This window comes from Crocodylus porosus, unplaced genomic scaffold (genome assembly GCF_001723895.1).
Source record: "Crocodylus porosus isolate Cpor-Errol unplaced genomic scaffold, CroPor_comp1, whole genome shotgun sequence".
In the NCBI taxonomy this organism is placed as follows: domain Eukaryota; kingdom Metazoa; phylum Chordata; order Crocodylia; family Crocodylidae; genus Crocodylus; species Crocodylus porosus.
The window spans coordinates 53,190,035-53,205,714 of record NW_017728907.1 but is presented as its reverse complement, the minus strand read 5'-3'; the positions used below and the strand labels follow the sequence as shown (position 1 = coordinate 53,205,714).

Sequence of the window (15,680 nt, the reverse complement as noted above, 5' to 3'; positions counted from 1 at the left end):
GACCCCAGCTGACTTCCTGCCCTTTGGGCAGGGGGCTGGACTCGATGATCTCCCGAGGTCCCTTCCAGCCCTGATGTCTATGAAATTTCAGTTGCAGAGCAGAAGCTAAGGATTACCATATAAACTGTTTGTTGCGAAGAGGGCTATGCAGTTCATTACTGGAGAGGTTCAGTAATATTTCTAGTAAAAAAGAAGTTGACAGTTTCATCTCCGTGCTCTACCTTTGAACACTTCTATGGGTAGAAATACATTCAGTGTAAAGCCGTTGTTTTATTTACAAGTACAGACAGAGCTAATGATATCACAAGAAATATTCAAACGTGAATGGTTGTTATAGACATGTGGTTGGGTCTTCAGTCTCTTGCCAACTTCTCTAGGCCACTTACCAAAAAACAACTGAACTAGTGGAGTACCTAAAAGAAAAAAAAAAAAAAAGTCTTTCTGTATCAGTTCAGTCAGCCGGGTCTGTATAGATGCACACAGACAACTTACTTTAGAAAACAGGAAGCAGCCTTTATGAACAAGGGTATTTCATAACAAATTAATAAACATTATAGGGTATCTTAGACTTGTCACTGTTGTGCTATTTTTACAAAGGCCATCAAGAACACATTTTAAAAACCATGCTATTCCTCACATTCCACTAGGAGGATAAACAAGTTATGTACATGAAAAAGTTACTTCAGCTTTTTCTTAATAGAAAAAAAATCCAAACACTTTCTTGTACAAGAGGAGATTGGAACGAGGTTTAAAAAAAAGACTGCTAAAGCAGCCAGCACCTGTCCTTCTGTCCTACAAAATAAACAGGACAGTATCTACAAGCAGATTTTGGGTCAGGGTCCTCAAATTGCTTGGTGGAATTCGTCCTTTATTCGTTCCCTCGTCGACTCTTCTTGTGGCTTTTCTTCGATCTGAAATGTTAACAACAATGTTTCAATGTGTGTTTGAGAGAGAGAAGCTACTGGACGGTTTGTTATAAAAAAAAAAAAAATTAATTGCAATATAGACATGAGGTATCAACCTATTGCTTTCTAATAGAACGACCCAACCCACAAGCTAGCTTGATTTCAAAACAAACAGTAGTAAGAGAAATTGGTACAAATCTCAAAATTCAGTTTTCTTTGCGAAAGGAAAACTCTGACATTGGTTTGCAAGAGCCTTTTCACACGATTGGGAATTTTTAAAGAAAGACAAAGCTTTTACCTTTCAGGTGATTTGGAATGACTTCTGTGTCTATGACTACGATGGTGCCCTGTTAACAAAAAAAATAAAATTATTAGTGCTGATATCCAGAAAAAAAGAATTGTCACATGACTACTCTCCATTTCTACTAATAAAGTCTGCCTCTAGCACTGACCCTCCAGTACTGTCAAAAGATTAACTCATTCCCCAGTTAGGCATTTAATATTAGAATTTCTTTGTGGTTATTTAGTGATAGAAACATTTAAAGATAAAGCTAAGCCAGTCTTACGCAGAGTAAGAGCTGTTCTTAGAGCATAAATTCATACAATTTTAGCAATGTTCTAAACTCAACCTATCCAACCACTCCCTGATAGCAGGAGCTAGATTCTTAGGGCATTACTAAGAGAGACAGCAGCATATCACTGAACTACCTGGAGATTTAGATCTTGATCTGTGGCGTCTCTCCCTGGACCTGCTCCGGTGTCGCCTTGGGCTTTTGCTGCGATGCCTCTCCCGGCGCGGCGATGGGCTAGAGGGACGGAGAATGTTAGACAACTCGATTTTACAAACACTTGTTTTTTCCAACAGAATGTAAAAGCAATAACTCCTTTACCTTCTCCTCTTGGGTGAGCGGCTTCGCCTGCAGGTAAGAAAGACGAGAGAACGGCTTGAAAACTGGTGAAGCATTCATGCAGTCATTACCATAGCCTTTAGTTCTGGAACCAACACTTAGCAGACGGCTGAAAAGTTTTTTCTGGGGGAAAAGCAGCAATACATCACCTTCGTGGAGACCTGCTTCGACTCCTCCTGTATCTCACAGTTGGAGATCTGCGTGGCTTGTCCAAATCTCTGTAGCCTCTCCTGCGATGATCAGGGGAGGGTGCCCTCTCCATCTGCAAGCAACACAAAAATCACAGAGCTCTAACAATCTTTTCACCCTGATGTTCCTTATGCATAAGGATGCAGCAGGGCTTTCTAGTCAACTTAAGTCTTAAAATGAAACTGCCTACACATTTGATGACTGCATAGTACAAAGTATACTGACTTTAGTAGAAACTCTGTTCCTACCCTATACCCAACCCCCCCCTCAAAAATATATTGAAGCTGACAAACCAAATATCTATTTTAATGTAACCGCAATATGTCTAATTAGGAGAGAATACATAAACCAGTTAAAGTTCATCAGGCAGAGAACCCTGATAAAAAGTCTGTTTTACTGCCATGGTAGGACTTTAGGCTTTACTAAGAAGTTCTTATGACACTGCAATGATGAAAAGTTTTCTGGAAACACTCCACTGCATAAATATTTGGCACCCAAAGTAACTTTCCATTGAAGATAAACAACAATACAATTCACAGACCTTTTCATCCTCCTCTTCCTCCTCCTCGCTAGACTCTACGTCATCCATATCTTCTTCCAATGCACTAACCCGAGTCTCTAGTTGTTCAGCTTCTTCCAGGACATAACGTTTCTAAGAGAAATACCCACTTGTCATTTCGTGTAATCCACACAAACATGCTCACATATAAGGCTTAATTTGCACTTGACAGACCCTTAGCTATTATGTTGTGCAGCATGCTTGTAAGTCAGATGACTGCTTATGTTATATATAACATTAAGTTGGATTACCAGGCTATACATACCTGCAGTCGAGGTAAAATGATATCACAAACACGTTCCTTATGGAGCAGTTCATCAATAAACTCATCCACATGCATCAGTTCAAATTCTGAAAGAAAAAAAATGTTTAAAACAAGGCAGTCATCTTTGCTTTAGGTACCAATACTTAATATTCAGGAGACTGTATGCTATGTGTTGTGCAAACCCAACCCTCACAGCAGAATAGCCTAGTGGCTGGGAAAGTTATTAACCCCGTTTTACAGGCAGCAAAACTGTGGCAGAGCTACAATCAGAAAATCCCTGATGCCCAGTCTTATGCTCTTCCTTTAGGTGCTGCTCTATTAACACAAACACATAGGCCTGAAGAAAGTACAAAGAATTGTGCGAGCTCCAATTTAAGATAATGTTAGCAAAGAAGCAGGCCCAGCCACAACATGTGATGAGTGAATTCATATCAAAGCAAGGAGCTATTTCCACCCCTGCATTCCCGTGTAGCACACAGTACCAAAGGAGAGGTCTCTTACAAAGGGCTGTCCATGCTGCACTGCTTTACCCTGAGAACATAAGATTTCTTACCCCCATTTCTATTTTGACTCTTTATTTTTCGATAATCGTTGTACAGTGGCTCAAGGTACTTGTAGCAGTCGATTGCAGTGCCAGTCAATCTCATGTACAACGCACCAAGCATTCTGACATATCTGAAAAGCATAACAGAACGCAGCAGTTCACATGTGAGATCCTTCTGTGCAGGAAGATAATGAACAGTGAAGCCTTTCTTGCGAGAGCCTCAGAGGACGACTGATACACAAACTAGTATGACATGAGAGACTGCACTTTTTCTCCCATATGTGCCCACTCCTAACAACTCTGTGCCCTTCATGCATTATCAGTTCTACACCAAAAGAAAATGGGTAGATAGCCACCAAGGGATGGATCCAGGATTTGGCAAAGGAGCTTTGGGAGCAGCAACCCGCCCCGCCCAGGTGACTGTATCCCTGCTCCCCACCTCCCACCCACTGGTGCCCACTGACCACGCTGGGGGAGCCTCCAGGGACTTCTTAAAGTTCCCAGAGCAGAATCCACCCCCATCCACTTAGTGTTTAGTCAGGTCCTCTCCCTTCTCCTTCCTTGTTCATGGCTGCTGCTTTCCCTACTGTCCTTGAGGTGTGGGGGAAGCTTCTGTGCCAAGCCTGCCTACTCCAGCAAGGCTGGGCAGGGGGCTAGGCTCAGCAGGAACAGTGGAAATGGGCCAAGGGTGGGTTTCCCCACCTATTCTTGCCCCATGGAAGCAGACAAAGGGAGGGGAAACCCTCTTTGTCTTGGCTACTACCACTGTCCCAGCTCAGGCCAGGAAGGAGCAGGGAGGTGGCAGGGGAAGACACAACTGAGCCCAGAAGGGAAGGGGGGATTCTCACCTGCTCCAAGGACTTCCAAAAAGTCCCCAGAGGTTCTGTGATCCAGTTCGAAAGGGGGGTGCTACCACATGCCCCACCCCAGATCTGCCCCTGTAGCCACCTTAACACACCAGCTCACATACGGACAAAGACAGGTGCACATCATGAACAAAAGAAGACAAGCACGAGAAGGAGGGCAACCTGAGCAAAAAGCTCTCACTGGGAAAGCAGGCATTACCGGGCAGGCTGGTGCACAGCACCTGGAAAAAGAGACACTCCCCACAGTGGAGCCCTGTTCTGGCCCAGCCTGGCGCTCAGCTGCATTGTCACTGCCCACCTCCCATGTCTGCCTCCCTGGCCTGACAGCTCCTGGGGCAGGGACAGCGACCTGCCTCGCTTACTTGAAGTCTTCGTTCTTGATGAACTCCACAATGATGTCCTTCTCAGGCTGGATCTGCAGCATCTTCAGGGTCAGGCACAGGAAGGGTGTGGGCTTGATGTTCCCTCCGTACACGCCGCCGACGTACTTCAGCTCCATGGCCTTGTCCACCACCAGCTCCGCTAGAATCGACAGGGGGCAGGACGAGCCCCGCGGTCAATGCTAGGCAGCTCGAGCCCAGGGCCCGAGCACCTCGCATACGGCGCTTGGGGCCCAGCAAAGGGGGAGGACACTCGGGGACCCTGAGGGCAGGGGACGGGCTCTGTGGCTGGGCTAGAGACATTAGTAATGGTTTTGCCTTACACGTCACTGCCTCAGCGCCAAACCCCACCCCCAAGAGCCGGGTGGAAACGTCAGTAACAGCTTAACCAGCGCTGTCACTTATGCACATGGACAAGTTTATTGGTGAACTGCTCCATAAGGACCATGGTTGTGACCCGCCCCCCCGACCCTAAGGCCCGCACCAGGTGGAAGAGTTAGTAATTGTTTCACCAAGCCTGTCACTGCCCCCGCGCCAAACCCCGCCCCCAAGGGCCGGACAGAAGCGCTTATCTAACCTTATCGCTGCCTCAGTGCCAAGCTCCGCGCCCTGTCACTGCCACCGCGCCAAGCCCACCCCCGAGGACCCTAGACCCCGCCCCCAAGAGCCTTAGGCCCCGCCCCCGCGGCCTAGCCGGAAGCGCCCCTTGCCCGGGCGGACCGTACCGGTGAGGCCGAAGCACTCCTCCTTCCAGTACTTGGACTCGTAGATGCGCGTGCGGATGATCTTCTCCACCAGATACTGCGGGTTGGTGCCGTGGATGCTGTGCGCGTCCTTTACCGTCCGGTTCGCCATGGCCCCAGCGGCAGGCGCGATCGACGCCCGGATGTGGAACTGCTTCTAGCTTCCGGGCGGGAGGAAGTACTTCCGCTTCCGGCGCGAGGTCACGTCGCCCTCTCGGCCGCCATCTTAACTCCGGGCGCGGCTTCACGAGGCCCACCCCCAAGCGGGCGGTGGCCCGCCCCGCGGGGGGCGGGGCGGCGGCGTTTGGCGCGAAATTTTGTCGGTGCCTCCGGGGCGCGGAACAGCGTGGCCTGGCGTGGTGAGTGCTCTCCTGTCCCTGCCCGTCGGCGTGGCACCCAGGTGGGCCGCACATTTGTGTTCCCCGCGCTGCCAGGCGGGTCCGACCCGCTCCCTTAGGGCTTTAAAATGGCTGCAGCCGGGCGCGCGCGAGGCCTGGGGGCGGAGGGCGGCTTTAGGGCGCGATGAATGTAACGTGTAGCAGTGCCCACCCCCCTCCCCGGGCGGCCTGGATTCCCCCCGCTCCCTCCCCCAGGCAGGGCCCTTGGCCTGGCCAGGAAGGGGCGAGGGGACCAGCCCTAGCAGCAGGTATCCTCTGAGTCTCCATCTTCCCCTCAGCAAGTGCCCGTGGACACCTGAGGCGGCTGAGCTTCGCCCCGCCAGTGCTGCGCCCCTCACCTGCTGAGGGCCCCGCCGTGCGCTCAGATTCAAGCTGGCCAGATGCCTGCTGCAGAGCAGTTGTGCGTTTTCAACCTGTACAGGTGTTTATATATCCCTTGTGCGCCTACACTTCCATCGCGTTGGATAGACGCATCGTGTCATCGTTGTTCGGGGCTGGGAGGGACCTTGCGGATGGTCGGGTTTGGCCCGCTGCACCCGCACAGGGAAGACGGCTGGGATCAGGCAGTCCCGGCAAGGTTGGGCGTCAAGATGCTTTTTGACAATCGCCAGGGTGGGAGGCTGGTCTGGACCCTCGGCTCCAAAACCTTCTGAACCCACGGGATGGAAGCAAATTGTCAGCGGCAATGGAAAGCAGAGTTCATGAAGTTATTTTAGCCCAGTGGAAGCTGTGCATAGGGCGAGGATCACAAATGCGCTCTGTGAAATCCCTCCACAGCAGCTGGAAAATGTTTTCTACAAGTTGGAAAATCAGAGTGAACGGTGTATCGCGAAAATGGCAGTTGTGTCCAAGTCCAGTCATTTGAGATGTATTGTGTTAAAACTTAATGAATGATGCTTTCAATCGCCATTTGCAGTTTGCTTCTGTTATGTGCCTATCCAAAGTTATTAAAGATTAAAGTTGCCCAAGGACTTTTATAAGCACCCTGTATAAATTACTCGTATAGCTGGACAGTCCTTTTCATAGTGTGAGAATAACTTTGCACGTGTGGCCGCTCTAAATTTATTGCGTGATTTACCAGTTAATCATGCAATGGACGCAGTGTGTAGCTGGGGCCTGAATGTTACAGGCAGACGGTGAGATGAGGTCTGTCTACCTCACTCTTGCTCAACTTTCTAAGTGTTTCTTCCCCACAAACAACTTCAGCACCTGCTTTTGCCGCTGGATCATGGACCTCTCCCAGCAGGCCTAGCAAACCACTGACACCATACGTTAAAGATCAACTGCCATCTACTCTCGTAGATCAAACGGGAGCCCTAAAATCCTGCCAAGATCAGAAGCATGGAAACTCCTGTCAGTAGCCGAAAGCTTCTGGCTTTTATTTGAACGTGTAGCAGTGTCCTCAGAAAAGCCTTTGTGAGAGACTAGTAGAAGAACATTCAGCTCTAGCAGGGATGAAGGATGCAAACACTCAGGGAGTCATACTTTATATTATCAGACCAGTTTATCTCTTGCAAACCATGGGTCAAAAGTCAGGTTTAAATTTTAAATTCCTTTGAAGCAACCAGTATCTTTTTCTGAGGCACAGGGAAGTTTGGTGACTTACTGAAAGTAACTTGGACTCAGTGTCTCAGCTAGGAATTAGACTCCAGAAATCCTGCTTCTTTCTCTTGCTTTTGTTGTTAAACAATACTGCTTATAGCCATATAAGCTGCTCTTATTTTTTTTTCACAGAAATCATGAGTCTGAGGTGTCGGACTAGGCTTACATATTCGTGGTATGGAAAAGCAACAAGCTCAGATAGGAGACTGCAGACAACTCAATATAGGTAAAGAATACCTATTTTGCTACTGGGTTAGAAACACAAAGAAATGTGACACTTCTGGGGAGTTATAGAAAAAGTGCTGTAGGGACACAGGTAATTGGAGTAGTAGTATCTGTCAGATGTCTGCACCACAGAATGAGCACAAGGAAGAAGTAATGAGAACATCTTGTAAAACTTTCTTATCAAAGACGGGTGCTCTTGATGTGTATGATGCGGTAGGTGTATAACAGCTGTCCAGCAACAAAGCTGTTGCACTACGGCTGTACCAAGAGAGGAATGCTGCTTGAAAAAAATGTCCTCTTTTGAGCAACTGTCTCTAGTTGGACACTTTTTTGGTCACTTTTGCATTTGCCAGTGCTGCTGTAACTTCGATAATTACATGCTGGTTGTTTAAGTTTTACAGCATCACCTGGATATTATACTTGTCACTTTCTAAACAGTTGTCTTGTTGCTCTGTGCTTTTAAGGGTTTTTTACATTTTGGTGGCTGATAGAAGAGAATCTTTTATGTAGAGTCTTAAATTTGGTAAAACGCTTTTGATCCTTTGGCACGAAAGACTGCAAAATGCAAGTTTCCTGTGATACTTAAAAAAATACATCTAATGTTCACTTGGTGTCTTTTTAAACTGATGTGTTAACTCCAAAGGTTGCATGCAAGTTCCAGTAACTGTCCAATTGCTTGTGAACTGTGATTCCATCTCCTATTTTTAGTTGCAAACAGAACATCTGAACAGAAGAAATGTTGCATGTATTTGGCAAGGAGATCTGCCCAGAGAGGAAGTGATAATAAGACCGCATTTGATTACAACAGCATCTGAATTGTAAGGAATGTGAAACACTTCTGTTGACCTCTGTGTGTTCATCATTTCCTAGGGGACTCCTGATTAAATCGGAAAGCTCAAAAATCTGCATACACCTTGGAGAGTGTGTTTTAATAGAAGGGGAGAATGCGGATCAGCCTTTTGTGGCAAAACTTCTGAAATTATACGAAGATAGTAAGTGCAATTTTTTTTCTTCATAAAAATGTGTCCCTCTGCCTTCTATCTTGGAAATCTTGAGCCATTTCAGAAATGTGCAAGACTAGACCTCCTTGTCCCTGCAAAGTAGGTCTTTCATTTTTCTTTTATTTAAAGATGAAGGTTGAAAGATGGACATTGAGAAGCCGAGTGACTTGTGTCAGCGTATGCAGTGAATCGTGGCAGAACGCAACACAGGCCCTGTGCTTTCTCAGTTTCTTTAAATAACTTTACTTGACCACCATTATTTATAGAAACTGAAAATTAACTTGTGTCTCAGGAGCTATTTGTCTGAGGTTCTATCTGTTATGAGTTATTTAGTACTGTACTCACTGCTGGTAGCTAGAAGTGTCTTTTGTTAAGATTCAGTGAAACCTGTTCATTAAATTAAATACTAAATAGAAAAAAATGCAGCAAAACCACTTTTTAGATATGAAGATCTGGTCAATCTTTAGATCAGTAATTCTTGGCCTTTTTAGACTCAAGATACCTCTTGGAAAATGCCAGCTATTAGCTTTCACTCATTTCTTGAGCACAGAAAAATAACAGAGCAGTTTCTTTTGGTGCAAAGAACTCAAACACCACAGCAGAGTGTGTTTTGACAGATGTGTCAATATTTCATAAAACAAGAATTTCTTGTGAACTCTGGTAAGGCAGCAGTCCTGGTTCCCTATCACCCCTTAAAGTGTATGGACTTAATCCATCTCAAGGGCAGTTGTTTAGATTTAGATTTCAGCTAGTAGTTAATGCAAGGAGGGTCAAATCACTCCTGAGCTGATATTTTGCTTACGAGCCGCATGTTGTTCACGCAGTGGGCTGGAATTATGGTAGTCATTTTCTTCTCTCTTCTCCCTTCCTCACCCCAGCGTAGGACCAGTTAAATACTTTAGTACAAATTGGGAGAGCACAGCTGGTGACATTTAGCATTCCAAAAACAAATGGAGGAATCCTGTTTTTTCTGGAACTAAGCATAAAATTCCTAACATAAAGAATAATCTTTTGGGCAGTAAGTTTATTGATGCCTTATGTTAGATGCTGTATGTTGCTGGAGTCTTGCTCAGTGGCCATCTTACAGATTAATAGAAATAGACCTTATTTGGGAAGGAAGTGCATTTATTTTTCTATTTAGACCTTCGCTTGGAAATTGAGCAAGCATATAGGATTTGCCATACTGAAGTAGAAAGCAGATCACTGATCCTGTTGGACCCGGATCCTGTCACTGATGGTACCCAGATGATGTTCAGGTCCTTTAGAGTAGAGAGTGGTTTATAGGGGAAATGTCTTAATGTTTTCAGTTGAAGCTGGCTGCAGGGGTCCTTAGTCCTGTCATCTGTGTTTCTCTTTCATCTCCAGCACTCCTCCTTTCATCCTGTTCTACCTCCCCTTCTCTTGTTTTACATTATCCAGGAACTTTGCCAGAAGTAAGCAGTTTCTCCAGTTGAAGCAATTGATTGTTTCCCCTAAGGGTCAGTTTAATTTTCTTTTTTTCTGAAACTAGGGAACCCAGGGTCAAACTGATTTTTCCAGGGATTATAGGGAGATGTCGGACAAGGTTAATCCTTCTGTGAAAGTGCATTTTCTCAGATATAAGGTTTCTTATTTTCTTTCCCACCTGTGCTGGCAGCCAACATGCTCATTCTTAACTTCCCTTGCCCTGCATACTTATAGTCACAGTAGCCAAGCTTAAAAATTAATTTGCTCTCTTACATTTGTGATTTCTAGTAAGCTTACCAAGAGTTAGCATGAATTTTGTAGCAATACATAAACTACAAAAGATTAGTAGTTCACTAATTATTGTCAGTATATTCATCAGAAATGATGTAGCCTAGACTTTGTATGCAATTTTGATTGTTTGTTTGCTAATAGTAATGTGTGTAATAGTTGGTGTAAATAGGGCTCAGGCCTTGCTCTCGCCCTTCACAACCAATGGGAAGGTTAAAAACTGCAAGAGAGCTCCAAGGGAGGTGAGGGTACCTGAAACTACTTCTAACCCTAACTTTTCCAGATTTCAAATTGACTATGTCCATAAAATAGATCCTCCCTTAACATTTTATTCCATGTCTTAAAATGTTTCATTTTCCCTGAACACTTACACTGATAGTTATGTGCACAGGTTGCAGGGACATAATCCCAGAGGCTGCAGTGCAGGCAATCTAGCCCAGGAAATTGCTTGAATGAATAAAGCTGAGTTAAAGTTGGAGCAGTTTGCTGTACTTATATCACTACAGAATTAACATAACTTGCTGTACTGGTGTCTTTTGATTGGGATACCTTTAAATTGACGTGCTGTTGTTATGTATTCAATAAAATTGCATAGCAGTTGATGCAGAATTGTCTGCAGAAGGCCAGTCAATGCATCCTGCCCTTTTTTCTGTAAGACCCGCTTGTTTATCTATCATGTGACCTCATCATGAAAGCACACTAAGATGGATACATGGTAATCAAAAACAAGTAATAGTTTGTTATGCTTTCAAACGGAACTCTTCTGTAGCTGGGAGGAAGAATGATCTTGGAATTAAGGCAATACACCGCATCTTCAGGGATTTCTGTTTATTTTGTAGCTTTACCATAGACGTGCTGCAGGATCTTGGATGTGATCTGTTTAATGTCAAGATGAGGAACCAAGGACTGGAGTATAGCACTTGTTTTCAGCTTGTTTGTCTGTCTTGCCTGTTTAGACTGGGAGGTGCATCCTGTGGCCTATCCTGCAGAACCACTGGATGCAGCCTACAGATGGGGGAGCTTCTACTACAGGTGCTCTCCTCATGACACTGTGGCACAAGTGCCTGTCTGCTTCTGGCATACAGCCGGAAAAGGTTGCCTACTCCCAATTTGTCACAGCTCCTTAGACACAGAAGGCAATTTTGTACTGTGTGCACATACAGTGCCTAGGACAGTGTGGCTCTGATTTTCAGTTGGAGTCGTTAGTTCCTTCAGGACTTCAGATAATTATACCATAACCAAATATCAAGTTTTTGATACTAACTGTTGTTTTTTCTTTGCCACAGACCGTCAAGACAAGTATGCAGTTGTTCAGTGGTTCTGTCGCTCTACAGAGATACCACCAAGTAAGCAGAAACTGCTGCAAAGAAAGGTTTCTCCCTTGGAGATATTTTTGGATCGATGTTGTAGCTACGACACGCAAGTAAATGTGGAGACCATCATTAGAAGTGTTACGGTATGTATGCAAGGCCCTTCATGCAGGAAAGGAAGAGGTAGAAGGCCTAAAGCAACCACAAAAGCTATTTAATTTTTCCTATCACAGTATCCTCTTGAATCTTTAATGCGGGTCTATAGTTGGCCATTGTGAATATTTTTTAGGATACTTCCATCTGGACAATAGTTGATATCCAGGGCTAGGGTTAGGAAGTATCTGTTGTCTCCTGGAAGATTTACCCTGTATAAAGGATGTTACTGCATCCATATTTTTTCAGCAAGCTCCAGTCATTTTGACTTCCCTCCTTTCTCATATGCCCTTTCTTATATGGTCTGCAGCCTCTACTTTAATTCTGATTGTCAAGTGTTTTGTATTGTTCAGTATGCCACCCTGCTGCTGTATGAGCATCTCTTGGTGAAAATTTCAAGCAACTAGTATTGGATACTCTTGCAAAATACAAGTCTAGAAATGTCAGCTCCAGTCTGTTCTCAGATCAGGAGGTCTACTGGAATTTAGTATTGCAATCTATAAACAATAGATAATAATCTCTTGATATTTTCCCCTCTTATAGGTGATACCACTGACTCCAAAGGAGGTGGTGCCTGTTACGTCAAAGAGAAAACAAACTTTCTATGTAAAGGAATCTTGGGATGGGAAAAGTTTTAAGCCTCTGTCTCATGACCTATTTTCTCAGCTTTCCTCACCTCTGACAAGGAAAGGGCATGGTTCCCCCATTCTAGTAACTGAGTCCCAGGTGCTTCCTTTGGATATCATCTGTTCTGCATATACGGAGACAGAGAGAGGCACTCGGAGTGCCACAAAAAACAAGAACCTTGCAATGGAAATAGAATCAAGGCACTCTGCTTCTAAGTCATCTTTGTCCAAGGAGAGACATTCCCAAAGGCTGGCCAATGGCAACCATACCCCAGGAGCAAGGAAGAAGTTACAGCTAAACAGTATGTACATGGCAAGATTTGTATCCATTCATTACTTTTGGTTCTACCAGGATTTTTGCAGGCAGTATTAAATCAAGCAGAAGAGTGGCTGACATGAGAATCTTAGAGACTGAAGTTTATCTATAGCCTCACATATTCCTAGCCCAGTGAGTGATTCCTGCAAGCCTGGCTGCCATCTTACTGCTTTTTACCTGGTACTGAGGCAAAGGGGTTTACAGGGAGTACCAGCCCACAGTTGACTGGATTCTGTTCTTGGATGGCAGCATCATGTAGTGTGAGGATCCCCTCTCCATCTTCTGAACAGCTGTGGTAGCCACTGAGCCCTTAATAAGGCATGGATACAAGAAATAAATTAACACCCTGAGGAAGGCTACTTCTTGGCTACTCCTTTCTATGCAGCTGGCCGTTGGTGTGCCTTCTCATAGTATCTGGTCTTTTGAGCTGTTGAAAACTGAAGATCTTTATTGCTGTGTGACCTAGCAAATTGGTTGGCAAGATACTGCTGAGAGTTCTGCACCGGCAGAGGTTATCAGTGAGGGTAGGAAGGATCTTATGCCTTTGGTTGTGCCCGAAATAAATGAGTTACCTCAAAAAAATTAAATCCAATCTTTGGGAGATGTAATTCAGTTTAATGCAGTGTAATTATGTGTCCCTTCAAGTGAAAGACAAACACATGGGTAAGATGGTTTACACAGGGATGATCCTGCCTTGAACAGGGAGGCTGAACTGGATGACCTCCTGAAGTCTCCTCCAGTCTGACTTTTCTATGATGCTACCTAAACCATGGACAGCTGTTTGTCTGTTATCATCCTTAAGCTGTACTTGGGCAGCAGAAGCTTATTCTTTTAGATCCAGGGGCCACATCTGCAGTCTCTGCAAATGACCCAGTAACTTTTCCAGGGTGAACTCAGGACAACCACTCTCAGGTATCATATTGCAGGAGGAAGTAATAATGGCATGCTCCTAAATGCAATACATCTCAGACCTTATAGTTAGTCTATAAGGTACAAATATACGCTGCCTTAGGCTCCGAAATGCCACTCAGATGCCATGCATGTTTGTGACTGTGCTCAGTCTGTGCTGTAGATGATGATGATTCCCCTTTATTTTTCATAAAAAACAGCTAACAGTGCTGACTTTAGACTACCTTAGTTAAGCTTTAGAGTGATGCCTTGCTAAAGTACAAATATATCTGTTTCCCTTGTGTATTGCTGTGATTCCATGCATTATCTTAGTCCAGAATGCACTATTTTGCATCTATTTATGTTGTGAAAGTTATTTGAACAAGGGGAGGTAGCCAAGAGAAACCTAATGTAATTTTACATTAAGTTTGCTATGTTGGAATGCAAAATCCAGGTGTGAAGGTAACGTATAGTAGATGAATTGCTGCAAACCAATGCAATTGGACCCAGTGAGAGCCTGATGGAGGGTTTTTTTTCTCATTTTTAGCACATGGCTAAGTATGGATATAAACAGATGTCACCAATTGAAGCGGATCAGCTGTGGCAGAATGTACAAGCATAGAAAATGAGGGCTGGAAGGGACCTTAGGAAGTCATCCAGTCCAACCCCCTGCTCAAAGCAGGACCATCTCCAACTAGATCCCCACGCCCAACCAAAGCATTGTCTAGCTGGGTCTTAAAGACCTCCAAAGACAGAGAGTCCATGACCTTTGTGGATAGCCTGTTCCAGTGCTTTACTGCTCTCCCAGTGAGAACTTTTGCTAATATCTAATCTCAATTTCCCTTACTACAACTTGAGATCATTGCTGCTTGTTCTGTCATCTGCCACCACTGAGAACAGTCCAGCTCCATTCTCTTCAGGTAGTTGAAGGCTGCTGTTAAATCCCCCCTCAGTCTTCTCTTCTCCAGGCTGAAAAAGCCCAGTTTCCTCAGCCTTTTCTCATAAGTCATGTGTCCCAGCCCCCGAACCATTTTCAGTGTCCTCTGCTGAACTTACTCCAATTTGTCCACATTCTTTCGGTAGTGGGGGCTCAAAACTGGAGACAGGACTCCAGATGTGGCCTCACCAGTGCCAAACACAGGGCAAGAGTCAATTCCCTTGATCTGGTGGCAGCACTTCTACTAGTGCAACACACTATGTCATTAGCCTTCTTGGCAACAAGGGCATACTGGTGGCTCATATTCAGCTTATTGTCCACTGTAACCCCCAGGTCCTTTCTGCAGAGTTCTGCTTAGCTGGTCAGTCCCCAGCCTGTACCGGTGCGTGGGATTATTCTGTTCTAAGTGCAGGACTTTGCATTTGTCCTTTATTGAACCTGATGAGATTTCTTTTGGTCAAATACTGCAATTTGCCGTGGTCTCTCTGAATCTTTGCCCTACTCTTCAGCTTATCTACTGCTCTCCCCTCCGCCCCCCAATTTGGTGTCATCTGCAAACTTCCTGAGTACAGGTCCATATTGTATCAGCACCAATAAAAGGAAAATTGACATTATCAGCAGTCAGCTTTTTTTGGCTGATATGGCTGATAATGTTGCCGATAAATGCTGCGTGCAGCGGCAGCATGCATGGGGCTGGGAGTGCAGCCTGGCCCTGGCATCTTGGAGAGTAGCATCTAGCCAGTAAGTCTGTGAGGGGGAGAGATATGTGGGAGGCTGATCGATGCCCCCATGTTGAGGGAGGGAGCAGGGCTGGAGCAGGGACAGGAGCTGCACAGATGGAGGGAACATGAGACAGAGCCGTGGGCAGCTTGTCTAGGAGCATAGGGTATGAGGAGTAGGGGGCGGTTCCTGGCCACTGCATGCACCCCCAAGGGACGCATGGGGGGGCATGTACCCCCTGTACCCGTGTGCAAGGAGAGGGCAGCCTGCCACTGTGCACTCAGGGCTGGGACTGTGCCAGCCTTTTCCTGGCAGGGGTGGGGGCTGGGCTGGGCCTGCACTCAGGGTGGGCAGTGGTGACACTGAGAGTAGGGGCTACAGGGTGGCTATAGCAAATTTTGTAGTGGCTGC

General features: G+C 45.4%; 2 protein-coding genes across 2 annotated transcripts in view; one reads left to right on the top strand and one right to left on the bottom strand.

Annotated features, from left to right (window-relative positions):
- Positions 1-250: 250 nt before the first annotated feature.
- PRPF38A (pre-mRNA processing factor 38A) lies at positions 251-5,530 on the bottom strand. The gene is made up of 10 exons (XM_019531428.1): positions 5,342-5,530; positions 4,599-4,758; positions 3,380-3,501; positions 2,827-2,912; positions 2,544-2,654; positions 1,963-2,075; positions 1,796-1,822; positions 1,614-1,711; positions 1,204-1,252; positions 251-911 (listed from the first exon to the last, which is right to left on the bottom strand). The coding sequence occupies exons 1-10, from the start codon at positions 5,469-5,471 to the stop codon at positions 869-871; spliced, it is 939 nt and encodes a 312-aa protein (XP_019386973.1). The 5' UTR covers positions 5,472-5,530; the 3' UTR covers positions 251-868.
- Positions 5,531-5,609: 79 nt separating this feature from the next.
- The window catches only part of ORC1 (origin recognition complex subunit 1), a 25,569-nt gene continuing 15,498 nt past the window's right edge, over positions 5,610-15,680 (top strand). Inside the window, exons 1-5 of the mRNA XM_019531427.1 lie at positions 5,610-5,718; positions 7,492-7,585; positions 8,455-8,576; positions 11,606-11,775; positions 12,326-12,710. Coding sequence (XP_019386972.1) covers positions 7,497-7,585; positions 8,455-8,576; positions 11,606-11,775; positions 12,326-12,710 — 766 coding nt within the window. The 5' untranslated portion in view covers positions 5,610-5,718; positions 7,492-7,496. The remainder of the gene's footprint in view (positions 5,719-7,491; positions 7,586-8,454; positions 8,577-11,605; positions 11,776-12,325; positions 12,711-15,680) is intronic.

Excerpts from the sequence above, each read along its gene's own strand:
- PRPF38A (XM_019531428.1), bottom strand. The coding sequence starts at position 5,471 with ATGGCGAACCGGACGGTAAAGGACGCGCACAGCATCCACGGCACCAAC. Across the intron at positions 4,759-5,341 it reads GGAGTGCTTCGGCCTCACCG|CGGAGCTGGTGGTGGACAAG; the intron begins GTACGGTCCGCC and ends TGTCGATTCTAG. Across the intron at positions 3,502-4,598 it reads ATCAAGAACGAAGACTTCAA|ATATGTCAGAATGCTTGGTG; the intron begins GTAAGCGAGGCA and ends TATGCTTTTCAG.